The 27,088-nt window shown below is 39.2% G+C and overlaps 1 protein-coding gene across 4 annotated transcripts in view; it reads left to right on the top strand.

Annotated features, from left to right (window-relative positions):
* Positions 1-27,088, top strand: part of kif13b (kinesin family member 13B) — a 180,254-nt gene that overhangs the window by 111,552 nt on the left and 41,614 nt on the right. For all 4 annotated transcript variants that reach the window (XM_033025958.1, XM_033025957.1, XM_033025959.1 and 1 more), the window contains exons 11-24: positions 536-748; positions 7,091-7,201; positions 7,902-8,036; positions 11,067-11,197; positions 13,063-13,149; positions 14,812-14,996; positions 15,118-15,325; positions 15,564-15,726; positions 19,100-19,246; positions 21,421-21,570; positions 22,975-23,115; positions 24,085-24,258; positions 25,098-25,255; positions 25,719-25,851. In XM_033025958.1, the coding sequence (XP_032881849.1) occupies positions 536-748; positions 7,091-7,201; positions 7,902-8,036; positions 11,067-11,197; positions 13,063-13,149; positions 14,812-14,996; positions 15,118-15,325; positions 15,564-15,726; positions 19,100-19,246; positions 21,421-21,570; positions 22,975-23,115; positions 24,085-24,258; positions 25,098-25,255; positions 25,719-25,851 (2,136 nt within the window). The remainder of the gene's footprint in view (positions 1-535; positions 749-7,090; positions 7,202-7,901; positions 8,037-11,066; positions 11,198-13,062; positions 13,150-14,811; positions 14,997-15,117; positions 15,326-15,563; positions 15,727-19,099; positions 19,247-21,420; positions 21,571-22,974; positions 23,116-24,084; positions 24,259-25,097; positions 25,256-25,718; positions 25,852-27,088) is intronic.

Here is a 27,088-nt window from a genome sequence, read left to right as displayed (position 1 = left end):
TTGAAATACTCTTTCAATAGTTGTTATTCCTGCTCCCCAACAAATAACCATTCCACATTTAACCATGAAATTGATTTGACCAAGGAGGTAAATGGGACATACTAATCCATCCCCACTTTGTTCATGTACACATATCTTGTGGAGCACTTCATTGCCTGGTGAACAAAATTATAATTTTTGTATTTACTGATCATCTTTGCACCCCTTTCATGGAGTCATAGAATCATACAGTGTGGAAACAGGCCCTTTAGCCCTTTCCCTCTGTTTTCCCCCATTCCTGCCATTAGCTTTGTCTGATACAGACCACTTTCTTCTCAGTAATTTTTTTTTGCACAGAAACGTTGTATGTGTGTTGTGAACCATCAAGCTTTTTATATTTCACAAGTGCAGAAATGTATCCTTAAAACTTTTAAGAAACAATTCATATTCAGAAGCCAGTGTTCGTTTCTATGTTAATATGTGAACTCATTGTGGCGAGTTCAGCTTTAACTGTATCTTCACACACTTCATTGTTTTTTTTTCTGTAAAAATGTAGGACAGTCTTGGTGGAAATAGCAAAACAGCAATGATTGCAACGGTTAGCCCTGCCGCCGACAATTACAACGAGACGTTGTCAACTCTGAGGTACGCAGACAGAGCCAAAAATATTATTAATCATGCTGTGGTGAATGAAGATCCTAACGCCCGGATCATCCGAGAGCTCCGTGAGGAAGTAGATAAACTGCGGGAACAACTCTCCAGAGCTGAGGTACGGTGTGCTAGGAATCCTCGATTTTATGCATTTGCGAGGAATAGTTTGACTGCTTTGCAGAGGACTATGAAGTAGATATAACTGTTGAAGTGATTGCCACTATATCAGATATTTCGCTAAATATTAGATGCAGAGAATATTGTGTTACAGAGTGCTTCTCATCAGAAGGCATTTGACTGATCCAGATATCACAATTAGTTCATGCACTTGGATGCATGGTATTCAGTTATTTAAATTTGCTAAGATCCCAGGTCTAAATCGTAGCTAGAGTTGATTGGCAAAATTGTTTTAATCGAGTGATTGGAATACTGTGGATAGAATAGAAAAGGCGAATTCCTTGGCTCCAGTGACACCTGCTGGCAAATGTTTGCATTAACTTTTGGATTACGGTATTCAGTTTGGTGTAAATTGTATTGTCAAATACAACTCAATACAAGGTCCTTTTATTTTTCAACTTGACACTAACAACTTTCCCACAGTGTGAAAAACATTAACAAAATGCATCTAATCTAATTGAAGAGGTAATTTAGAAAATTGTCAATCTTTGTCTCAATGATTTTTGATGCCATCAATATCTAAAGATTACATTAGATAATAGATAAATGCACTTGGGTGATGCAATTTATTTTATTTCTTTGGGAGATGATGGTAATTTATGTACTTTTGTTTTGTGCCCTTTTTGAAGTTTGGTTAATGTGAAAATTAAAATAACTATAGATAGAAACATCGAAACATAGAAAATAGGTGCAGGAGTAGGCCATTTGGCCCTTCGAGCCTGCACCACCATTCAATATGATCATGGCTAATCATCCAACTCAGTATCCTGTACCTGCCTTCTCTCAATACCCCCTGATCCCTTTAGTCACAAGGGCCACATCTAACTCCCTCTTAAATATAGCCAATGAACTGGCCTCAACTACCTTCTGTGGCAGAGAGTTCCAGAGATTCACCACTCTCTGTGTGAAAAATGTATTTCTCATCTCGGTCCTAAAGGATTTCCCCTTTATCCTTAAACTGTGACCCCTTGTTCTGGACTTCCCCAACATCGGGAACAATCTTCCTATATCTAGCCTGTCCAACCCCTTAAGAATTTTGTAAGTTTTTATAAATCCCCCCTCAATCTTCTAAATTCTAGCGAGTACAAGCCGAGTCTATCCAGTCTATAAAAGCAGAATATGATGTGGCTACTCATCAGGTGATATGGTAGAGGCCAGTGAACTTTTATCAGAACCAATATCAAGCAAATTCAAAGATGCAATCAAAATTATGAATTAGTATGAAAGATAGATGTGATTAAGCGTCATCGAATATGACCTTTTATAGTCAAGAAATAAAAAGAACACTGAACAAGAAGAAAGGGCACAAAAAGTGCTGGAGTAACTCAGCGGGTCACAAGTCCATAAGTCGTAGGAGCAGGGCTCCATCAAGTCTACTCCACCACTCAATCGTGGCTTATCTATCATTCCCTCTCAAACCCATTCTCTGGCCTTCCCATAATCCTTGACACCTTTACTAATCAAAAGTCTGTCAATCTCTGCCTTAAAAATAACCAACGATGGCCTCCACAGCCATCTATGGCAATGAATTCCACAAATTCACCACCCTCTGACTAAAGAAATTCCTCCTCATCTCCTTTCTAAAAGTACGTCCTTTTAATCTGAGGCTATGCCCTCTGGTTCTCGACTCTCCTACTAGTGGAAACATCCTCTCCACATCTACTCTCTCCAGGCCTTTCATTATTCGGTAAATTTCACTGAAGTCCCCCCTCATTCTTCTAAACTCCAGCAAATCAGGCCAAGTGCTGTCAAATGCTCATTATATGTTAACCTAATCATCTCCGGGATCATTCTCGTAAACCTCCTTTGGACCCTCTCCAATGCCATGATTGGGCCCCATTCTTCAGATATGGGGCCCAAAACTGCTCGCAATGCTCCAAATGCAGTCCGACCAGTGCTTTATAAAGCCTCCGCATTATATTGCTGTTATAATATTATAGCCATCTCGAAATAAATGCTAACATTGCATTTGCCTTCGTTATTGCTGATTCAACTTGCAAATTAACTTTTTGGGAATTCTGCACCTGCACTCCCAAGTCCTTTTGCACCTATGATTTCTGAATCCTCTCCCTATTTAGAAAATAGTCTATGCCTTTATTCCTACTACTAAAATGCATTACTCGATATTTTGCTATTGCGTATTCCATGGGTCAGACAGCATCTGTGGAAAACATTTTAGAGGGCCCTTTTTCAGTTTAATTGTAGGGGGGGATTTCCAGGTGAATTTGGGGGAGGGTGGAAGTTAGTGGTGAAGTTAATTAAATTAATGTGTTCTGCCCTGTGCATAACAACACCAATTTTTTTAAATGTACATTTATGTACAGGGGGTTCTTCCGTAACATGTTCTATAATGCAAATTTGAAATAATGTCATTGATGAATGAGGGAACAATATTTGTAATACGCAGGCCTAATTTGGATTTCAATCGGGAACTAGAGAATCACTTTGAATGCAGATAGACATACAGAATGCAGAAAAATTCCTTCCTTGAGCATCTTCAGAAAAATGCAGATAGACACCAAATGCTGGAGTAACTCAGCGGCACAGGCAGCATCTCTGTAGTGAAGGAATGGGTGACGTTTTGGGTCGAGACCCTTCTTCAGACTTCAAAAAACCCTTCTTCAGAAAACGCTGTTTCCATACAACCTCCCTGCTGTAATCAGACACCAATGTCTCTTCAGACACAGCTGCTACTCTCACCACAGGAGGCCATTTGAAATTGATAAGCGATCACTGAATTTATTGAACAATGTTGCGTACAGCATTTTGCATTTTGCAGTAACAAAAATAAACCGTTATCATTAAGACCTTTACTTTTGAAAATCATGTGAAAAATAATTGTGATTGCAGATCTGAAACACTTTTACCACTGACCCTCTTTTTCTCATTGCCATCATTAACATAACATAACTTTCTCTAATACTAGATTTCTTAGGGATGTAACTATCATGTTATAGCAGTACTATTTAAGTGAAGGTATTTAATTCTGTGCTGAGTCTAGGATCTGTAATCCACATATTTGAAAAATGAAGTCCTGTTCCTCAAGTTTGTGTTAAGTTTCATTAGACAAGCTGAAGACATTTCTATATGAGAGCTGGATATCAATTTTAAATTAGCAGAGTTAGAGGCTCTCCATGCCCCTATTAATCCCATTGGAGCCCCTTCCTCAGTCTCCTCCGATCTAAGGTTAGCAAACTGAAAGCCCCAGCCTGTCCTTATAATTAAAATGTTTCAACCCAGGCAACATCCTGGTGAATCTGCATCGCCTGCAATACAATCACATCCTTCCTGTAGTTTTGCAACCAGAACTGCATCATGCTCTGCCAAATTGATTTTTGGGATGTGCAATTGATGTACGAGGAGGGATTAAACAGACTGCATTTATAATCTCTGGATATTTCATTGGAACATGGAGAATTCAATGGAAATGCTTAGCGGAAAAAGAAGCATCCATTGGGGAAGAACAGAGTAGACAGTGCAGGTGCAGATATTTTTCTTTGGAACTGGAAAAGTGAGAAAGTCTATGTGTTGGATGTTGAGGAAGAGTGAATTATTTATGTAGGAAAGAACTGCAGATGCTGGTTTAAATCGAAGGTAGACACAAAATGCTGGAGTAACTCAGCAGGACAAGCAGCAAATCTTGAGGGAAGGAATGGGTGACTTTTCGGGTCGAGACCCTTCTTCTGACTGAATTATTTATTTATGAATTATTTATGATAGAGTGCAGATCAAAGACAAATCTAGGCAAAATAATTGGAATAGGAAGGTACTGTACATCCGTATTGTTTGAACAAGGTCAAATATAGAGAAGTTAGAGAGGGATGGGGGACTGCGAATTAAAATTAAAGAGTGGAACCTTAGATTTGCCTTTTAAGCTGAATGGAGGTATTGTTCTGATAAGTGGACATCCAGTTTGCATCTGGTTTCTCCAATATAGGGGACACCACATTATAAACAGAGAGTATAAGATGCTCAATTAAATATGGAGTGAACACTTTGCAGGACAGCTCTGAGCCTGCATCCAGTTATCAGTCACTTCTATTCTCTATCTTGACCTTCGCTATTGCTCTCGTGATGGAGATGCAAGATTATGTTAATCGTGAGGAACAGCATCTCATCTTCCTGTAGGACTTGTTTAGTAGATCCAATATTGAATTTAACAATTTGGGGAACACATTCTATAATTTCTCCCTCCACAGATGTTACTGTACTTTCTATCTAGTTTTATTTCCTCTTCCGTCTCCAACTGTGGTTTTAAAGTGATTGTTACCATCAGAACTTTGACCTGAGCTCAATCGCAATCACAATAATACTTTATTAGCCAAGTATGTTTTGCAACATACGAGGAATTTCATTTGCCAAGTCAGTCATACAAATAAAAAGCCACAGAACATACAAAATACATTTTAACATAAACATCCACCACAGTGACTCCTCCACATTCCTCACTGTGATGGAAGGCAAAAAAAAGTTCAAATCTCTTGTTTATTCTCCCGCGGTCGGGGGCCTCGAGCCAACCGTGGACGGGGCAATCTTGATTCCCGTAGCCGGCGGCAGGCCCTCCACGTTGGGGCGATCAGCTCCTGCATCGGGGGGGATGTCAACTCCCCCATGCCAGCGATCGGACCCCGTGTCGGGGCTGGTCGAGCCTCTGCGTTCGTTGGAGCTCTCGACTAGCCTCTGCCGAGACTGTGAGCTCGCGATGGTAAAGTCCGTGGGCCGCGGTTGGAGCGATCCCAGGCAAGGGATCGACTCCGATGTCAAGTCCACGCCCCGCGGGGGCGCTCAAGGTCAGTCCAAGGAGGCCTCCAGCTCAATCGAGCGATCGTAGACACGATCTGGAAAGTAATTGCATCTCCGGCAAGTAATAAATTGAAAAAAAGTTTCCCCCTCCCTCCACATAAACCAACTGGAGAACATTTACACAAACTTTAAAAACGCACTAAAAATTAAAAAAAAATATGAAAAAACAGACAGACTGTTGGTGGGGCTGCCAATCGTTCGGCAACCCTGGTGGCATCATAAGTCATAGAGTGATACAGTGTGGAAACAGGCCCTTCGTCCCAACTCGCCCACACCGCCAACAATGTCCCAGCTACACTAGTCTCACTTGCCTGCGCTTGGTCCATATCCTGTCCCATCCATGTACCTGTCTAACTGTTCTTTAACGATGGGATAGTCCCAGCCTCAACTACCTCCTCTGGCAGCTTGTTCCGTACACCCACCACCCTTTATGTGGAAAAAGTTACCCCTCGGATTCTTATAAAATCTTTTCCCTTCACCTTGAACCTATGTCCTCTGGTCCGCAATTCCCCTACTCTGGGCAAAAAACTCTGTGCATCTACCCGATCTATTCCTCTCATGATTTTGTATACCTCTATTAGATTCCCCTTCATCCTCCTGCGCTCCAGTGAATAGAGACCCAGCCTCCCCAACCTCTCCCTATAGCTCACACCTTCTAGTCCTGGCAACATCCTTGTAAATCTTTTCTGAACCTTTTCAAACTTAACAATATCTTTCCTATAACATAGTGCCCAGAACTGAACATAATATTCTGAAGAAGGGTTTCGACACGAAACGTTGCCTATTTCCTTCGCTCCATAGATGCTGCCTCACCCGCTGAGTTTCTCCAGCATCTTTGTCTACCTATAATATTCTAAATGCGGTCTCACCAACATCTTATACAACTGCAACAAGACCTCACAACTTCTATACTTAATACTCTGACTGATGAAGGCCAAAGTGCCAAAAGCCATTTTAACCAATTATTTCCACTTCCCAAACTTAAAACACTTATTTTTTCATTTTTCCAGAAATGTCTGGCCTGAAACATTAATTCTTCGGCTCCCTAAAGATAATGCTTGACCTGCTGAATATTAATATTTTCTGTTTTTATCTTGGATTTATTGCTCTGATATTCCTGTGTATTTTGACAGGATAGATGCAAGGTTATGGGTTCTAAAACTAAGGATACCATTCCCAAAGTAGGAGTATGACCATTTAGGACTTGGTGAATAGTGAATACATGGAATTTTCTACCCAGGAAGGCTTGTGAAGACTTGGTCGTGAAGTGTATTAAAGCCAGGGATTTGTAGATTTTTGCATATTCTGGGATTTGTGGGATATGGGGTTAGTGCAGGAAAGTGGTGCTGAGATAGAATATCACTCTTCATCTACAAGAATGACAGAAAAGGCATAAGTTGCTGAGTGGTCCATGCCTGTGTTTATTTCTCGCGTTCTTGTGAACACTTTGTAACAAATTCAATTGGCCTTTCTGTACCAGGCAATGAAATCTCCAGAGTTGAAGGATCGTTTGGAAGAGTCTGAAAAACTAATTCAAGAAATGACAGTAACCTGGGAAGACAAACTGAGGAAAACAGAAGCCTTTGCACAAGTATGTGATGAAGTATTACCTTCCTTTGAGTGCATTGATGAAGTCTACAATGAAACATAATCCGAATGTTTGATTCAATGGGTGTTTGCATCCTGTCTAGACTGATGAGATCAGGATGCATTAACCTGCTTTGTCATGTTAAATGCTTCTTCTGATAGTTGTTGATTACTCAGATGATCATTGTTTTCTTTGGGTTTTTAGTTTTAGCGATGGTGCATTTCTATGATTCTAAGGTCACGTTTTGGAGGTTTTCTCTTTTTTTAAATATTAATTTCTTAATCGAAGTTGCAGTTGATCTGATCAGTTTCTTTTGTATCTTCAGTCAATGACACACTATTGTGTTGTACTTGTTATTAATTGCAAGACAGTCAATAATCTAATCAATGAGTTTAGATAAGACCTTTTGTTTTTGTTGTCTGAATCTTTAGTCAGTAACTGGCTTGTAATTCTGTACAATTATCTGATACTCTTTACACTGCTTTTAGCAAATTATAGCTTGTAAATGGATGATGAGAATGTAACTAAATTTGATCGTAATCATTCAGGGGTCAGTGTCTAAAAGAGGATCCATTTAATTCACAGGAACAGTGACTTGAGTCTTGTCAGTTACTTCCTTTCTCTTCAGAAGAAGAATCACTGTACACTATTATTCCCAGTCGGAGACTATGTAAATGAATCACATCATCTGTCTGTATTACAGGAACGTCAAAAACAGCTTGAGAGTCTTGGCATTTCTCTTCAGTCCTCGGGAATCAAAGTTGGGGATGACAAGTGTTTCTTGGTGAATCTGAATGCAGATCCAGCCTTAAATGAACTGCTTGTTTACTACTTAAAGGTAATATTCCTTGCTGACATTGATACTTCTGTAATTCCATTTCTGACTCGATTTAGGCTCTTTGTATTTCTTCTGAGGCAATTCTTTGGGATTGAGGATGACTAGATTCAACTCTAGTTTTGAGGAGTGAAAGATACCAGAATTTGTTTCAAATTTATGGGCCATAGCACACCAACTAACCCATGGGTTTGACAGTGTGTCTTGGTCTGAAGGCAAGGAGATTGACTCCATCTTAGCACTTGTGTACAGGCAAGCTTGTGCCCACACTCTTCTTCAAACCAAAGATCTTAGAGCAGAGCAAGATAGGCCACTCCTGCGAAATACAATGGGCTGACGTGTAGTACGCTACGCAGGGGATCCTGGGCATTTTTTACCGCCCATTTTAGTAACCGGAGCCTACCTGACCCGACCCGACTCGCAGTGTAATCAATGTTGCGGGGCAACAGTTTGTGTGTGTGATATAAGGTTAGATTCATAATTCTGTCAGTTCATACTTCTTGTCAAGAATAAAATTTGACTCGGGTAATTGTCTTTTTTAATGTTTTTTCAATCATTTCTTTTTAAATGGCTCACAAGCAGTGTTTGAGTTGATTTTGTAGTAACCGGAACCTACCCGACCCGACTCGCAGGGTAATTGACATTGCGGGGGAAGTTTTGTGTGTGATATAGGGTTAGATTCATAATTCTGTTAGTTCATAATTCTGTTAATTCTTGTTAAAGAATAAAATATTTCTAAACACACACATACATGAATGGGATATAAATGTATATAATCATATAACACACACTATTATATTTCTTCTGATCCAATGATGAACTTTATTTCAGACTAGACAAGGGACATTAAATAAGAAACATTGTAAACCTCCCCGCAACTTCACACACACTAGGCCTTATCCCACCCCTCAACTCTCCCCCCCCCCCCGGCATTTCCTCGCCTGCCCCCACACTACAATGTCTCCCCCCCTCCTATGCCCCTCTCCCCGCTGCCCCGGGCCGCGCACCCCCTCTCCCCGGGCCGCGCACTCCCTCTCCCCGCTGCCCCGGACCCCACACCCCCTCTCCCAGGGCCGCACACTCCCTCTCCCCACTGCCCCGGGCCGCTCACTCCCTCTCCCGCTGCCCCGGGCCCCACACTCCCTCTCCCCGGGCCGCACACTCCCTCTCCCCGCTGCCCCGGGCTGCTCACTCCCTCTCCCGCTGCCCCGGGCCCCACACTCCCTCTCCCCGGGCCCCACACTCCCTCTCCCTGCTGCGGAAACAAAGATCCGATCTTTGGCCGGAAGCAAGATGGCGGAACAAGATGGCGGAGCAAGATGGCGGAACAAGATGGCGGGGGCTGGTTGCTAAAATGGGTCCTATAATCACCCATGAATCTGCCCATGAGCGTACTACGCGTTTGCGTGAGAATAACCCATCTTGCTCTGCTCTAAGATCTTTGCTTCAAACCACTTCCTTCCAACTTTCCCAGCCCCTTCCTGATCCCCTCCCTTTGTCATCCTGTCCTTCCTCAGTCTTCCTCCCTCTTTCCCTCTTCCTCTTTCTGCTTCCCTCTGTCTTCCATCCTAATACAGCATTACATACATGCCAACCAGCAAAATACATAGGGATCTTAAACCAATGGATAAGACTGAAGCTCTATATCCTTAATGCATGTGGTGCCATCATTTTCTTCATCCTTTTTATCACTTACACTTTTCTGTATTCCTTTCTGTTACTGTCCTTATTTTGTTCCGTCCTTCCTTTCTGGAATATCTTAACACTAAAAGATCTAAGATGGCGCCCAACTCTGGTGACTATTTGTGTACTAGTCACAGAAGTGGATCTTCAATCATGCATTACAATCGCTCCACTCTTTTAAATCTCTACTCCAACTACAACATTTCTTACTATATTCACATTATTCACTTTATAATGTATCTGTACACTGTGAATGGTTCAATTGTAATCATGTATTGTCTTTCCGCTGACTGGTAGCACACAACAAAAGCTTTTTACTGTACCACGATACACGTGATAATAAACTAAACAACTCTGTTTCTCTCTGTATCTGACCTAAATATTCCATCATCTTCAGTTTTTATTTTAAATTCATAGAGTGCTTTGTTGCCACATGCAGAGCTAATGATAGGACACTCTCGCTCATGGTGTTTCTAATACTTTCTGAATTACTGATTGAAGGATGCTGGTAGCCCACTGCTATCTTGCTGTATTTTGGACATTGAATCTCAAACTTGAGTATAGTTTTGATTGCATACTTCCCAGTAGCAATGAAATAATGTGCAGTAGTTGTCTGATTCTTGTTTTGGCTGTCTTTTTTTTGGCTCGTATACTGAAAACAATAATACTCTAAATAAATACTCTAATGAAAGACTGAAAACTGAACATAGATTTTCTTTTTTCTACAGTATGATACATTTATCTATGAAGAGCTATTTGTGAATTATTGCATTGGTCTAGCATTGTTTACAATTAGACTTTAAAATGGTGTGATTTTCCAACATTATTATCATACACATTTCTTAAGCTTCCTAAAACAATTCTGTTTTCTTCTAGGTGGAACAACAAGGGAAAAATGTAGACAGTAATATAAAGATAAAACGTTGTAGAATTTTTTGGGGGTATTCCATTCACCTTTTTTGTTTTTGACCTTTCCTCCAATTTGAAGCAATAACATTTGTGCAAAGAGTCTTCTCTCTGCTTTGTCCCCAGAAGTACTGCATTGTCGATTCTGGTTCAGAACTATTTGTACATTATCATGACTATATAAATAATTCTGTTCGTTATATTTAGTAAATTTTACAGCACAAAAGGAAGTTTGTCATCTCTTTGAAAGAACCAACTAGATAGTCCCACAACCTTGCTCCTTTCCTTGAAATGTTGTCTCCCAAGTATTTCTTCAAGGAAGTTTGTATTAAAACAATTTCCAGTATCTTTTAAACTATTTGTAATAACTTGTAAGTGTTCCGTTTGTTGAAAAGCATGTTCAGGCAAGAGTATTTAATATGTACTTTTGTATTTATTTGGCAGAATCACACACTCATTGGCTCTGATGATTCCCAGGATATTCAGCTCTGTGGAATGGCAATACTTCCAGAACATTGTATCATTGATATTTCTCCAGAGAGACGAGTTATTCTCACACCAAAACAAAACACTAGGTGCAATTTTGAATAATCTTCCTTAAGATTAATAATTAACTCGTTTGATCCTTATTTCTAGTTTGAAAGTATGTGCTTAACTGTTGTACCTCGAACCAAATCCAACCAAGTGAATTCCTTCAGTAATTTGTTGCAAGGTTTACCATCCATTGAAGTCCTCTCAGGTGCGCACTAGTGATTTTGCTCACCTAATTTAGCAGTAGCTACGGAGAGAGAGAAACAGTTAATGTTTCGGTTCAATTACCTTTTATCAGAGCCGAGAAAAGTTAGATACTATATTAGTTCAAAGTTGCATAGGAGGAGGTGAGAGGCGGAAAGAATAAAGGGCAAGTTCTGCGAAGAGGGCGGAGACCAGATAAAGTTGAATTACACAAGTGGTCATGGTGCTAATTAAGAGATGGTGATAAAGGTATGTATGGAGGTGGCAGTAAATGTGAGGAAATGGTGACTGGATAAAATACAAGAGATAAAGTACCAAAGGCTCGAGATGTAAGAAAAACAACTGGAAAAGCTGATCATCAAAAATTGTTGAATTCAATGTTGAGTCCTGAAAGCTGCCATTGGTCACACTGGAAAATGTCATACTGTCTCTTAAGTTTACATTAAATTTCATTGAGTAAGTGAATGCCCAAAGGCGCAAGTCATGGTAGTAGTGAGATGGTGAATTATTGAAAGGCCACTGGAAACTTATAACCATATAACAATTACAGCACGGAAACAGGCCATCTCGGCCCTTCTAGTCCGTGCCGAATACTTACTCTCACCTAGTCCCATCTACCTGCACTCAGACCATTACCCTCCATTCCTTTCCCGTCCATATACCTATTCAATTTATTTTTAAATGATAAAATCGAACCTGCCTCCACCACTTCCACTGGAAGCTCATTCCACACAGCTACCACTCTCTGAGTAAAGAAGTTTTCCCTCATGTTACCCCTAAACTTTTGTCCCTTAATTCTCAAATCATGTCCTCTTGTTTGAATCTTCCCTACTCTCAATGGAAAAAGCTTATCCACGTCAATTCTGTCTATCCCTCTCATAATTTTAAAGCCCTCTATCAAGTCCCCCCTTAACCTTCTACGCTCAACCTTAACCTTGCAGATTAAATTGAGGTGTTCTGCTATGTGGTTACCCAAATGGTGTTTAGTTGTCCCTCGTGTAGAGGGAATGATTTCATTCATCACCCACAGTTTTTCCTGTCTTTCATGCCTGGTTCAGTTGCCCGTTTTCTAAAACTTGGTTTCTTTCACTTTTCCCAGTACTGATGTCATTGACTTGAAGCTGTTTCTCCCTCCATAAATTAACATTTGGCAGTTTTATTTAAAAACTTAAAGTCTGCAGTATTTTCCTTTAGGATATTGACATTATACAGCTTCCATATTCATATTAACACATGAACAAAAAAATGTCATCAATACCCTAAAGTGACCAAGTTCTTTGAAGCCCAGGAAAATATGTCCAAAAGACAATTGAGTTACCATAAACTCAGGTGTTTAGCTTGAGAATTGTAGTCATTTGAGTGATATTTTAGCAAGAATCTCTAATTTCCTTTTTCAGCCGAAGTATGCTTTCCTGGAAGTTGCCAATTGCTGTTGAAAAATCCATTGCCATGTCGTTATCAAAGTATATTCATTTCTTGGAGCTGTAAAATAGCAGTAATGTTGTATTGCAATAGATACTGTCAGTCTTGTATGGGTGTTGACTAGTTGCAGAGCATTCCCTGCATTCTTTATGTGTTGTTCATTCCGATCGCCTACAGTTACATTTTTTTTGTATGAACACTGTTGCAAGGAACTTAGCTAGTTCATTTATTTACTTGCGCTTTCGCAATACCACTGGTTGTATCTTTTTATTTCTCTTCCCAGAACATTTGTGAATGGTTCCCTATTAACCAGCCCTGCACAGCTTCATCACGGTGATCGAATCCTCTGGGGTAACAACCATTTCTTCAGGTAAATTTGAATGAAGTACCTTAATTTGTTCAATCAGTTCTGTATTTGTGTACAAACTTATCATTGAGCAAGGTTTTAGTTTGTGTTCTGTGCAGTGCAATAACTCAAGTACTGTGGAAAATGTTTACAATATTAATTGATTGACCCTCAGGTCTGAGGGTGGCCTGGTTCCACTGCAGCTTTATAGGTTCTCAGTTGATGACAAGTTCCTTTGGAGGATCTGCTGATGTTACTCAGGTGGTATGGGGGAAGCTTCAAGGATTATTTGTGCTGTGTGATCCTACTGTTTTCCCTTGGTTTTCATGTGCTCCCAGTGAAGAGACTGGTTGGTGCCATATACTTTCCTTATGCTTTTCCAGGGATCTTGACTTGGGGATACAATTGGTACTAAGGTTGTTGCATTTGTTTAGCCGTGCTCCAAATATATTTTTGAAGTATTTTCTCTAGACTGCTGGGCTTTGTTTTCCATGATGCAGCTTTGAGAAGGGATACTTAATCCAGGAGTCCAGTGACAGGAATGCAAAAGATAAGGCCCAACTCAACAGAGTTCATCGATCATGATCAGAGACTTGTTTAAGAAAGAACTGCAGATGCTGGAAAAATCGAAGGTAGACAAAAATGCTGGAGAAACACAGCGGGTGAGGCAGCATCCATGGAGCGAAGGAATAGGTGATGTTTCGGGTCGAGACCCTTCTTCAGAATTCAGAAATCAGAGACTTGATGTTTAGGATTTTGTCCTTGGGAGTTCATTGACATTGATATATGCATCCTTCCATGGATATATGCATACATCCTTGCAGAGGTAACGTTGGTGTAAACTCACTGTTTTGAGGTGCGTTCTTTAATTTACCTGTGTCTGTACTGCATATTGAGGGTTTGAACTATCGCTTGCCAAACCGTGAGCTTGGTTTGTGTTGCTGGTTATCAAATATTCTTATCCTTAGCTGAATGAGTACCCTATTGCGCATAGAAGCCTTGTGGTGCAGCTGGAACATTTACTGCTTCACAATTCCAGGGTCCAGTGCTGACCTTGTGTGCTGTCTGCATATAGTTTGCATGTTCTCTCTGTGACCACGTGGGTTTACTTCAGGTGTTCCAGTTTCCTCCCACATCTCAAAGATGTGCAAGTCTATAGGTTGATTCACAAGTAAAGTGACCCAAATGTATGTGGGTTGTAAAATTATTGGGAATGCAGGGAGAAAAAGTTACAGGGACAATTGAATGGGATTGCTCTATGAGCTGACATTGACTTGATGAACTGAATGGGCTCCTGCATTGTAAGAAAATGAGGAAATATACTGCATAGCTGAAACAATTATGAATTACATGATTAAACATGTATGTTAGTTATTAGTAGTGAACAAGTGAATTTTGCTAGCCTGGGTGGACACTCTATTTTGTTATTGCATAAGACAGTGGATAAGCATCATCACATTCCAAAGCCTTTGTGAAACCTGTTCAACTGCATTCTGCAAAATTCCAACTAATTGTAATGAGGACAAGGTATTACTACTGTCTTCCATTTCCAATTAATACCTGCCGTAGAACTGAAGCCTGAAGATGAATAACAGCTGCCAATCCAACACGTTGAGAGTGGAAATTTCTAAAGCCTTTTGTAAGTTCCTCACAGCAAATTTGTGAAGTTATTTCTATTCTTTACAGAATTAACCTGCCGAAAACAAAGCCATTGCAAGAAGACGAGGGACAGGACAATTCGATGAAGCAAAGTTCCAGTAGTGAGCAACTGGATGGGGATGGCGACAGTGCAAGTGATGGCTCCAGTGAGAATAATTACAGCTTTGAGTTTGCACAGATGGAGGTCACGATGAAAACCCTTGGAAACAATGGTGGGAATAGAGTACTTATTTGCTTGCTAAAATCAAGTTGCTAAAATGTAGAGATAGTTTAGTATATGTCTCATTGTATTATATGATATAAGGCTAAAGGCATGATTTATTTCATTGACAGATGCAATGCAATCAGTGCTGCAGAGGTTGGAACAGCAACACGAGGAGGAGAAACGCTCTGCACTTGAACAACAACGCCTCATGTACGAGCGGGAAATGGAGCAGTTACGCAGGCGTTTGTCACCTGAGAAACATTACCGTAGTATGGAGCGCCTCTCATTCAATTCCCCCAGCACTCAGCAGCGGCTTCGCCTGTGGACAGAGGAGAGGTGGGTCATTGTCACGATAAAGGTTATGGCCTTGAGGTGTGGTTTTATAACAATGCTGAAACCTATAGATTCCTATCTACTGTTACCCTTGAATGTATCCTGCAATTATGTAAAGGTAATGTAAATTGCCTCAATATTTGTGATTCGCATACATTTCCATCCAGTGAAAAGGCCAGAATGATATCGCAGATAATCAAGGAACAGCACTTATTTCTTTACATTGTTCTAATTCTTACAGAGAGGCAATGCTGAATCACAGTCTCATGAAGTTGCAGGAGCAGATCGCCAAGGCTAATCTTTATGTTCGTGAGGCAAATTTCATTGCTGAAGAGATGGAGAAGAAGACAGAGTATCAGGTGACTCTGCAAATTCCAGCATCTAACCTTGATGCTAACCGAAAGGTAAACATTTAATATGCTTCAATTTTACTTAACACTGGAGGATGAATATTTCCTTCAGTCAGTTTTTCTAATATTCCCGTGTTGAACAATGACCATATTTCACTAGTATTTAGTTGGTTACCAAAGCTACCAAATTGGCTACCAAAGACTTTGGGATGTCTTGTGAGTTGAAAATATGTGATATGAATGCATGTTAATTAAATTACTGAGAGCTTAAAAATAGCCTGTGGCTAATGACATTTTACTTTGTTCAGTACAGTAACATTAAGCAATATATCCGAAGAACCTGTTTTAAAAAATAAAGCTATTTGGATATTCTCACTCATGGATGTTAAGTCATTGATGATTGGAGGAGGCAACACTGCTCGGAGGGAACAAAACCTTCGAGTTACCTTGCCTCTGCAGGAGGATGCTGACATTGTGAGGGATATTGTGTGAGCAGTGGCATTGTGGTACTTTATCGTAGGGAGGAAAGGTCGGGTTACATCTCAGGGAGAGATGCTGAAGAATGTAGTGGGGAATTATTTGATTAACAGTTGATGAGTGATTTGATGTGAATAAGATCCATGAAGAAAGAGCAATTGGCAACAGATGCAGAGCAGGTTCAATGCCAGAGTCAGGAAGCTGGATGTAGGAATGTTACAACATTATGAGATTTTAAAAATCAAGCCTGTAATTTATCCCATCAGATAAAGCATGAAACAAACTTTAATTTGATACCTAATTCACTTTCATATCTTCAGTATTAAAAACATTATAGTCATTTTCATACTCGGAAATTAGTATCTTGTTCCCTATTGCTTTTCCATTGACTTAACACAAAAGCTGTGATCGAGGACAGTCAAAAGCCCATAACTTTCTTAAAAATTAAGAGAACTGAATGAAATTTTCAGTTATTATAGATTGAAGCATTCTGAAACAAATATGAACATCTTACTTGGATGACCTGAAATTAAAGCACATAATTAGTTGGTTACCTAATTGTAGCTAATTACAAAATTGACCGTTGTGACGGAAATAGTAATAAACACCGAGACTACCTTGAAAATTCAAAAAAGTGATATTCTCAAGATCAGAATTTTTTTTTTCACAAGTTTTAATTGATTTTTCACAGAGATATATGCAAAACAGTGCAACACCATCACCATAAATAAAACAAAATAAGAAAAGCAACAATCAAAATAAATAAATAAATAGGGGGGAAAGCCAAAAAACAAAAAGTAAATAAATAAAAAATTGGAATGAGAGCGTGTGGTACATTTACCAAATAAAAAAAATAAAAAAAACATTTATTAGTTATCTGGAGATATTTCCATATTCGCACAAACATACCAACTAGTTCTATATAACACAATCTTCCCATATCTAGCTCGGCATTTATCTAGTTGGTGTCATGGCTCAAATAAACGGTCCATTTTTCCCAGATCTTCTCAAATGAATTCTCCTTGACTCTCAAGAAATATGTCAGTTTCTCCATAGTAAAGATGTCTCGCACAATTTCTAGCCACTGTTCCTGTTTTGAACTTTAATATTATGGTATTATATGCTGTAAGTCTAACAGACAGGTAAAGAAATTACAATTTCTAGCAAAAGTCTTTATGGAGAAGATCAGTTGCTAGGTGGTACATTGGCATATCATAATCAGTAGCATCTTCATACGCCTCGGATTGTAACCAATAAGAAACTCTGTACACCTTGTTTTTCCTCAACTTTTCAATTTTGGCATTGTAAACTACAGGTTTTTGCTCTTCAAACCACGCATGACATACCTTTCTGCCCACTACTTTCCCATTAAGAACGTCCTGTAGATCATCACATTTGGAGTAGTCCAAATTCGGATTATCTCTGCGAATGTTGTCTAAATCTTTCTCTTTTGCTGGGCAATTGGATTGACAATTTTGCATTTCTTCTTTGCTACCAAAGAATTAAATTAATTCTGCCATCTGTTTAAAATGTAACAATAAAAAAAACACTGAACAGCATTAACAGAAACAAGTTATTATTTGCAGTTTTAGAAAAAAAGGTAGAATAGATAAAGTTAAACGGCAAAATAAATAGTAAATACCCCAAAAAAAAATCATTCATCAGTTTCATCTAATCAATTCATCTAAATTCAATTACTAGATCTAAACATCTAGTTCTTAAGAAAAGGCTAAACAATTTTAAATAGCCTAAGTATCCAAATAATTTATATGCCAAATTATATGCCGAATAATTATTTATATGCCAATTTATATGCCAAATGGAAGGAATTTAATGTTTAATTCCCATAAATTAATCCAGAAACATCCACTCTCAAGATAATCAAAATCATTATTTTTTGCACATTACATCTGACTAAAACTGTACTGTGGATATTTAGTATGAAAATATTGATCATGGATAGACAATCACAAAATATAGATGATTTAGATGTTCTTATGACCTGATTGTGCAAAAAAATAATGAATTTGATTATCTTGAGAGTGGATGTTTCTGGAATGTGATCGATTGGAATGTTGCCGTTGCCATAAATTTTAAGCCAACGTTGGCAGGCAAGACACGGCCGATTCGTAAAATGCCTAAATAATTTTTTACGCATCATAAGATTAAAATGAAGCCACACCAAAAAGCAAGATAACATATGAAATAAACGACATACCTTTTGTTTTGTCCTGCACTTGTTATCCGTGATGTTGAAGGGGTCAGAAGTCGCGTTTAACTTCAATGCAGCGATTAAATCGTCCAGCAATAAAAAAAAACTGGAACGGAAGCCCGAACAATTTTTCTTCATCAGCTAGCAGCCCGAGGAACTCCCTCTCCGACAACCAATACAAACCTGCAGTTTAATCCTGCCCCCCCCCCCCCTCCCCCCAAAGCCTCCGGAATCGCATGCACAAGCAGTGGCAGATCTGTAGCGCCGCTGATGGTAGGTTTTGTAACAACGCTACTGGATGTTTGAAAAGGAGATTGGACAGATTTTTGCCTGTAGGATTGGATGCCAGCATAGCTTGAATGGGGAATGGTCACCTTCATGTTATTATAATATGGTCTTTAAGTCTTGTGTTGTACCAGATGAATTTCCCACGATATATCCATGGACTCCTATGGCCTCCTACGGACTCGTTACGAACATTCTGCGAGTTTGAAAACTTCGGAGAATTTGTGAATAACTCGGGGAAAGTGGGACAGGCCCTTTAGTCCTTCAAAGAAATTCTTGAAGGCTCCTCGGTGGTCTTTTTTAATGTTCTGTTTCGTTTCAATTGTCAGACTCTGTACTAGAGAACTAAACCAGAACAGAATTCTTCTTTATGTTGCTTAAATTGGGCAAGATAAATGAAATTTCAGCATGTTAGTTTTGTACTGCTGCAATCATTTATTTTTTCATCAACAGCGAGATTCCATTCTGAGTGAACCTGCGATTCAGGTACGGCGAAAAGGCAAAGGCAAACAGATCTGGTCACTGGAGAAACTTGAAAACCGGCTAATTGATATGCGTGAGCTTTACCAGGAATGGAAAGACTGTGATGAGGACAATCCCGTAAGCAGAAAATTTGTACTTGTTTTACTTTGGAATGTGGGAATGCATAGGCTGCTGCCACTATGAGGGATACTGTGTGAGTAGAGACATTATAACACTTTATTGCAATGAGGAAAGGTTTGGTTAGATCTCGGGAGAGAAGCTGAAGAATGAAATAGGGAATTATTTAATTAACGAAGGACTAACCCCAAAACATGTCAGGGAGGCTTTCTGATCTTATCTTGCCTTATGGGGTTGGGGTGGGGGGGGGGGGGGGGGGGGGTGGGGGGCTGGCTATATTTGCCATACTTCTGTGCAATTGCAGTCCCAGAGAAATATAGTTGACATAAAAAACTATCGCTTTCTTAACAGCAAATAGAAATGGACAATAAATGCTGGCCTGTCCATGCTTCTTGGATCCCATGTAGGAATGAAAAGAATCAGCATGTTTCTTTTGTATCTCCAGCCAAGCCTAGTGTCCAGATTTAAAATTAATCCCTTTTGAAGTTGTTAAATGTGAACTAAATGTTCTCCTGCCTTGCTCAACTTAGTGTAAATTTAAAAAAAAATTGAAGCATTACCATTGTGTGAAGGATCCTGAAGAACCATATGGCGATGCTGCATGTGAAATTTCCATGTAGGTTTTATGCAACATCACCTGAGATGTCAATTTAGGTATCTTAATTTCACTCTTCCCTCGTTTTAAGCAGTTGAGTGAGCAAAGACCAAACTCAACAAGTGAAAACCAGGTAAAAGGGTGGTTCAGTGCCGCAACTAAAAACAGATTGGTAGGTTAATTGGCTGTTGTAAGTTGTGTCTCGTGTGGAGGTGAGTAGTAGCGTCTGGGGGAGGGTTTCCATGCTGATTGACTCTTGTTAGTTCATCCATTTCAAGGCTTAATTTCTTTATCAAATTCCTTGAGACTTCGCTGGCCTCTTGTATTTGTGAAAGGAATAATTTATGTTTCCAGTTTTAGGTAATAATACAAAGGTTTACAAAATTTGAACTGCTTCATGTAAGGTTGAAAGTTTAATGGTCACTAAAGCATTAATCTGTTTCCTAATTAATTTATTAAGAATGGAAAGTAGTTTTAATGTTGAATCCAAACTCTCCTCTGATAATCCACCAATATCTTTGAAATGAATTGCTCTAACGATATGAGAATTGTTTTGACTGGCCAATTTGCATTGTAGAATTTGAACTCACAACCTTGTAACTTGGAGGAAGGTGTGTACCAGTTGAACCAGCTGTCAAACTGTGGTGGAAGGAGGGAAGGGTCTCATTTGTCTCTTTGTCCCATAGAAAGAAACCTTTAAGGGTAGCTTGCGGACAATTTGAACATCCCAGACACAAAATCGAATTCTGAAGAAGGGTCTCAACCTGAAACGTCACCCATTCCTTCTCTCCAGAGATGCTGCCTATCCCGCTGAGTTACTCCAGCATTTTGTGTGTATCTTCTATTTAGATGCTCCTTGTATATTTGACAGCAGCTTGAGATAAATTAGCATTCTTCAATAATGTATTGACAAAGCTGTAATTCCAAACTCTTTTTCCCTCCAAGCTTTCCTGGAGAGAAATTTCACAGCAGTTGCGAAGGCTGTGATGTGTATTTCTATTTTATGACCTCAACTTATCAGGCTTTGAACCAAACATTGTGTCTTCTATTCACATCTGTGTTCATGGTTGTGCCTATTCATTTACTTCTGGTATCGACCATCTGCTGAAGATTGTGAGCTATAATTTCCCATATTGGTAGAGCCCACATTGCACCATGAAGTTATTTCCAATGAATTATGGAAAATAATATGAGCCAAACATATGTATTTCCTAATCTGGCATTTTGCACCTTAAAGTGTTTTGTAGAGTTTGGTCAACTGTCTAATTTTTCTCATTGTGTGTGTGTGTGTGTTTGATTTTGAGCTATATTCCTTCTGTGAAGTGCATTGGGATGTTTTATTACATGAAAGGAATTATGTAAATACATATTGCACTTCTGTGGATAGAGAATGTTGGGATTACACAGGTCACTCAATATTTCTTCTTATTTCAGATTTGCACATAATAGCTTTTTTTGTTACACATACAAGGCATTAACGACTCCAAATATAATTGTTAATCATATTCAGTTGGTGGAAGGAATCAGTTAACTATGTTCATGGACTGTTGGGTAACTGATTTTGTATGCATTTTTGCAGATGATGTGGTCTTACTTCAAGCGAGCTGACCCATTCTTCGACGAACAGGAAAACCACAGTTTGATCGGGGTTGCAAACGTATTCTTGGAGTTGCTGTTTCACGATGTCAAATTACAATATGCAGTACCCATAATTAATCAGAAGGGGGAGGTAGGTAATGTGCAGATGTCATTGGAAACTATTGTTAGTCCATTTTCTACAGGGATTCCACCTGGTGTTGAGTCTTAAAATGTTAATGGCAATGAGAATCTGTTGATTGCAGTGTGATGAAATGCTCTGCTTTTATAGAACTGGTATAGGAATGGGTCCTTCGGCCCACCATGTTTGTGCTGACCATTATGCCAATCTAAACTAATGCCATCTGAATGCACGTGGTCTGTAGCCCTCTTTTCCCTTCCTGTTCATGTGTCTAAATGCCTCTAAAACATTGTCATAATGTTTGCTCCCACCACGTCCCCTGGCAATATGTTGCAGGTACCTACCACTCTGGGTAAAACAAAAGTGCTTGCCTCACAAATCTCCTTAAATGTTTCCAACTCATCTTAAAGCTATGTCCTCTCATTTTTGAAATTTCCACCAAGATTTCTATTCCAGTGTAGAGATACCAGCATTATAAAAAGCCACTAAACTTATGGAAATAGAAGTAGGTGGGCCTGTTTCTATGCTGTACAACTGTAACCCCAGATTAGGCAATTGGAAGGAAGTTGGTACCTGAAAAGATAAAGTGGTATTTCAGACTAAAGTCCTTCACCAGACAGTGAGCCTTGCCCAAAATATTATTCATTCTATCCTTTTGAAATGGCAACTGGCCTATTGTGTACTTAATTTTTACATCAAGTTTTCACCATGAGTTGTGTTGCCTATTTATATCAGTGGATCATTTTGTTACATTTTGAATTGGAGTGCAGTTTTATTTTTAGCCTGGTATACATTTTTACAGTTAAATGGAGGAATGGCTTTGGTATCTATTTAGTGTAACTGATTACATGGAGCATTCCAACATGATAACCTCTAGGCCTGTAATCGGAAGTGCTAAAAGCTATCTGCAATGCTATTTTAATCTAGTAACTGAAAAACCTACAAAAGTCGTATGACAGTTGCGTACCAGATGCCTGGAAGGAAAGCCAGTATTACTGTGCGGCTTGACTATTCTGATTTCACCCTTACACAAATGCTCATTATTTTTCACGAATGGTTATACTGACGGATAGTTTCTGAATAAGGCTATCATCTTGCTATCTTCGCTGCCAGAATGTGGCTATCTTCGCTGCCTGAAATTGTCGTGAAGGATTTTGGCTGTTCTTGGTCAACATGTAGCAGCTTAATTTTTTCTACATTAGCAGGTTAATATTTTCTACAGAATGTAATTATTGGAGATGTTTTGAGAGAGACTGTTGTTAAACAAAAACACCATGGGCAAGCTCATAGTTAACGAGGAGAAATTCATTAAAAGTTACCCTTTTGGTTTGTGAATATTAATTGTATGTAAATTTTAGTGAATGATGAGAGAATTTTGTGGCCGCTGGCTGAGCTGTATTATTTGTCTTTTTTAAGGTTGCAGGACGTCTCCATGTAGAAGTGGTGCGAACAAGTAGTGACTTCAACGATCACATTGCCGGTGGAGATGATGCATTGGATGACGGAAATGAAAGTGAATTGCAGGAGAAGGAGATGTCACAAAATTTCACATGCAGAGTACGTGTCACTCAGTGCAGGCTTTCCAGTCTGTGGCTGTAAATCGCTTCTTATGAGACATTGGTGTATGAAAATTGATTGAGAACTGTATTGTAGGTGAAGCAATTATTACTGCTGTAACAAAATGAAGAACCAGAATAAATTACATTACGGCCACTTGCTCCACTTTGGAAAACTAACTTTCATGATTTGGCAACCCTTATTTAGCCTTGGATGACATTAATATTGTCATGGAGGTTGGTCAAGGTGAAAATACAGAGTGTTGTATAATAAACACACTAGGTTTGCTCAGACAGCGGGGGAAGGCAGAATATAAATAATTCAATCATGGGTTTATTAAACAGCAACCATTTAGATTTTCACCATTCAATGGATGAGAGAGTGTGTGCCATAGTCTACTTCAATTCGCCCTCTTTGCTTGTTCCTCTTAATTCTATGACAAACTTTTTTGTGATAACTAGCTGAAGTACACTTACGCATTTGAAATCTGCACTCACCTTTGATAAAGTGAATAATCTTATTCACTGACAGGAAGATCAAGAAGAAATGTGGATATTGATGAGGAAGCATGCAATGTGGATATTGATGAGGAAGCATGCAATGTGGATATTGATGAGGAAGCATGCAATGTGGATATTGATGAGGAAGCATGCAATTTCTTATTGCTTATCCCTCTTCCTTCGCACTCCCTTTTCAAAATAATCACAGTTTAATTAAAGTGTATCAAAGTTTCTTTACTGCCTGTCCTACTCTAATGCCCAGACTCCATATGGGTTAAAGAATTTCTTGATTAATAGGCATTTTGGCCTGTTTGTACTATTTTCTTATGCATCCTCTTATCAGTTATGTACTGGTTGATATTATTTTGCAAACCATCGTCGATCCTTTATCTTTGAATAATGTGTGCTAAATAAGTATAACAGTGAACATCCAAATTTATATGACTCTTCGACTACTTTTCTCCACCAGATAAAAATTCTTCAAGCCACAGGCTTGCCTCGACATTTGTCAAACTTTGTTTTCTGCCAATACACCTTCTGGGAAGTGGCAGAACCAATCATGGTTGCACCAGAGGTGGATCCATCCTCTTCAACCCCTACTGGCAAAGATCCAGAGTGCATGGTTGTTTTTGATCACTGTAAGGTAAGACGCTCATTGGACTTTAATTCACAAAAAAAAATTGTTTGAATTTGAGTTTAGTTTGAATTTGAGTTTAGTTTATTGTCACGCGTACCGTGGCGTGCCAACCAGTCAGCAGAAAGAACATACATGATTACAATTGTGCCATACAGTGAACAAGATGCATGACGAAGGGAATAACGCGTAGTGCAAGGTAAAGTCCGATCAAAGATAGTCCGAGGGTCTCCAATGAGGTCGGAAATAGTTCAGGACTGCTCTCTAGTTGTTGGTAGTAAGATTTTTTTTGCTGTGGATTTTGAAAATCCCACCGATCTATCGATACTTTGCTGGGGAAATGATATGGATTGGAGAGATTTCCTCATATTTACAGTTAATATCAATTGTGATACATTTGCTTCATGCAAAATCTTAGTTCTTTGGAGGGTACATATCAGCGGAAAGGATTGGCATCAAAACATTGACGCACCATCTAGAATGCTGAAATTGCACAGCAAGACCGTGACCATCCGGAGGAAATGAGTTGGTGTTTTCAGTGTAATCCTATATTAAATATTGACCAGCACCAGAAATAGAAACTTGTCTTTTTCAATTATACTTAAATACCACTCACTATACTGCTGGTTATTTTTATTCACTTTTTTTAACTACATTTGTGATTTTATTTTTTATCAGTTTATCACTGTTAAAAACCCGCTCTGAGTTTAATATTCTCAAATCTTCCACAAGTAAACATGCGAACATTTTTTTTTGTTCTCAAATCTGAAAAATATCCTTGTGAGAAGCTGTCTGCCCTGTTGGCACATTACATTGATGCATAATTACTTTCTATTGCATCTTATCAGGAATTCTCAGTCAATGTTTCTGAGGATCTGTTGGAATATCTCTCTGAAGGCGCATTGGCATTCCAAGTCTATGGACATAAATCATGTGATCCTCGAAAAACCTATTCCATATGGGACTTGGGAATAATACAAGCCAAAACACGATCCCTGCGGGACAGGTGATTATTTCGGATTTAACTATCAATTTTCATTAGGATGTTGTAAAGTATGATACTGCAATCTAACTACAACTGGTTTCCACTCTTCCCTTGGCATCTACTTGTTCATTATTTTGATATTGGTTTAGTTTTGTCCCTTTCACACTGTCTGCAGCAGTTACTTGTTTTGCTCATCATTTCTCCTTTTCAATTTATTGTTATTGTTCATCAATTGTTCATTTAAAGCCTTTCTAAAAATATCAATTTTATGTCTACTTCAATGTTACACAATTACTTAGAGCAGAAATTTGAATAGTGCCATACCTTATAGTAATCTTCAATTCCTTTACTCGTTTGCTGAAGCTATTTCACGAAACATTATAAAATCAACCATTATCTGTTTGTGCAGTTAGGCTTTTTCTGGTTTTTTTAATCCATTAATTACCCTTGTAACTTTCTTCTTTAAAAAAAAATGTATTAACAGGTGGAGTGAGGTGATGCGGAAGGTGGAGCTCTGGATCCAGATCTTGGAGCTAAATGAGAATGGGGAGTATGTTCCCGTGGAGGTAACGTCCTCCAAGGATGTTTCCACTGGTGGCATTTTTCAATTACGTCAGGTAATCAATAAATGCTGGCCTGCCAGTAATGTCCAGATCTCAAAATTTAAAAGAAAAATGTCTAAACTGTTCATTGTGTCAGTACAATATCAAATCCCAGACTGTAATGATCTTGTGAAAAGCCTGTAGTTTCCTGATTTTTCTTAGTAGCTCAACCTTTTGCCACCAGGTCTCAAACTCGTGGCTCCTCATAGCATAGCTATACAACATGGGAACAGGCCCTTCGGCCCAACTCATCCACATTAACCAAGGTGTTTTCTTGAGCTAGTCGTATTTGCCTGCAATCGGATTGTATCCCTGTAAATCTTGTGTATGTGTCTAATCATAATTGCACCCTTCTCTACCACGTCCTCGAGCAGCTTGTTCCATATATACATTACCCTCTGAGTGGAAAATGCTTTTCAGGTTCCCTTTTAAATCTTTTCTCTGTCAACTTATACCTGTGCCCTTTATTTTTAGACTCTTCTACCCTGGCAAAATGACTGTGACAATCCATTTTGATTATGCCCCTGATTTTGGAAACCTCCATGAGAACACATCTTTGTGTCTCTGTTAATTGCAATGTGTCTCAATACTGTGTGCAAATGTAGCTGATTTGCATTGGATCTCTTGTTTGTTAGTGTAATTGGGCAACAAAACATTTTCCAACTCTGAGCTTGAGCACTTAAATCCTTTCCATCCGACGCAACATAAAAAACACTTTTTAACCTTCAGCCCATTTTTATATACATAACTAAAGTTCGCAGTTAAGTATCTGATGTTTTCAGTTGATTCAAGGTTTTAAGGTCAGCTTATTGTCACATGTACCGATTAAGGTACAGTGAAATTTGAGTTACCATACAGCCATACTAAGTGAAAAGCAGCAAGACACACAGCCACATAAAATAAAAGTTAACATAAACATCCACCACAGCGGCTCCCCACATTCCTCACCGTAATGGAAGGTAATAAAGTCCAATCTTCTCTCTCTTTATTCTCCCGCGGTCAGGGCTGTCGAACCATCCACAGTCGGGGCCATCAAAGGTCCCGCAGCCGGTGATCCGAAGCCCTCGCTTCGGGGTGATCGAAACTCCCTCGTTGGGACGATTGATACTCTCTGCGGCTTGGAGCTCCGAATCGGTCTCTAACCAGGGACCACGGGCTCCACGATGGACCCAACATTATGGTGCCCTGAAATGGGCGGACGATGTATAAGCACTGCTGCAATTTCTACATGGTGAAACCAAAATGTATAAAA

This window comes from Amblyraja radiata, chromosome 8, assembly GCF_010909765.2.
Source record: "Amblyraja radiata isolate CabotCenter1 chromosome 8, sAmbRad1.1.pri, whole genome shotgun sequence".
Classification (NCBI taxonomy): Eukaryota; Metazoa; Chordata; class Chondrichthyes; order Rajiformes; family Rajidae; genus Amblyraja; species Amblyraja radiata.
This window is presented reverse-complemented; position numbering and strand designations above follow the sequence as displayed.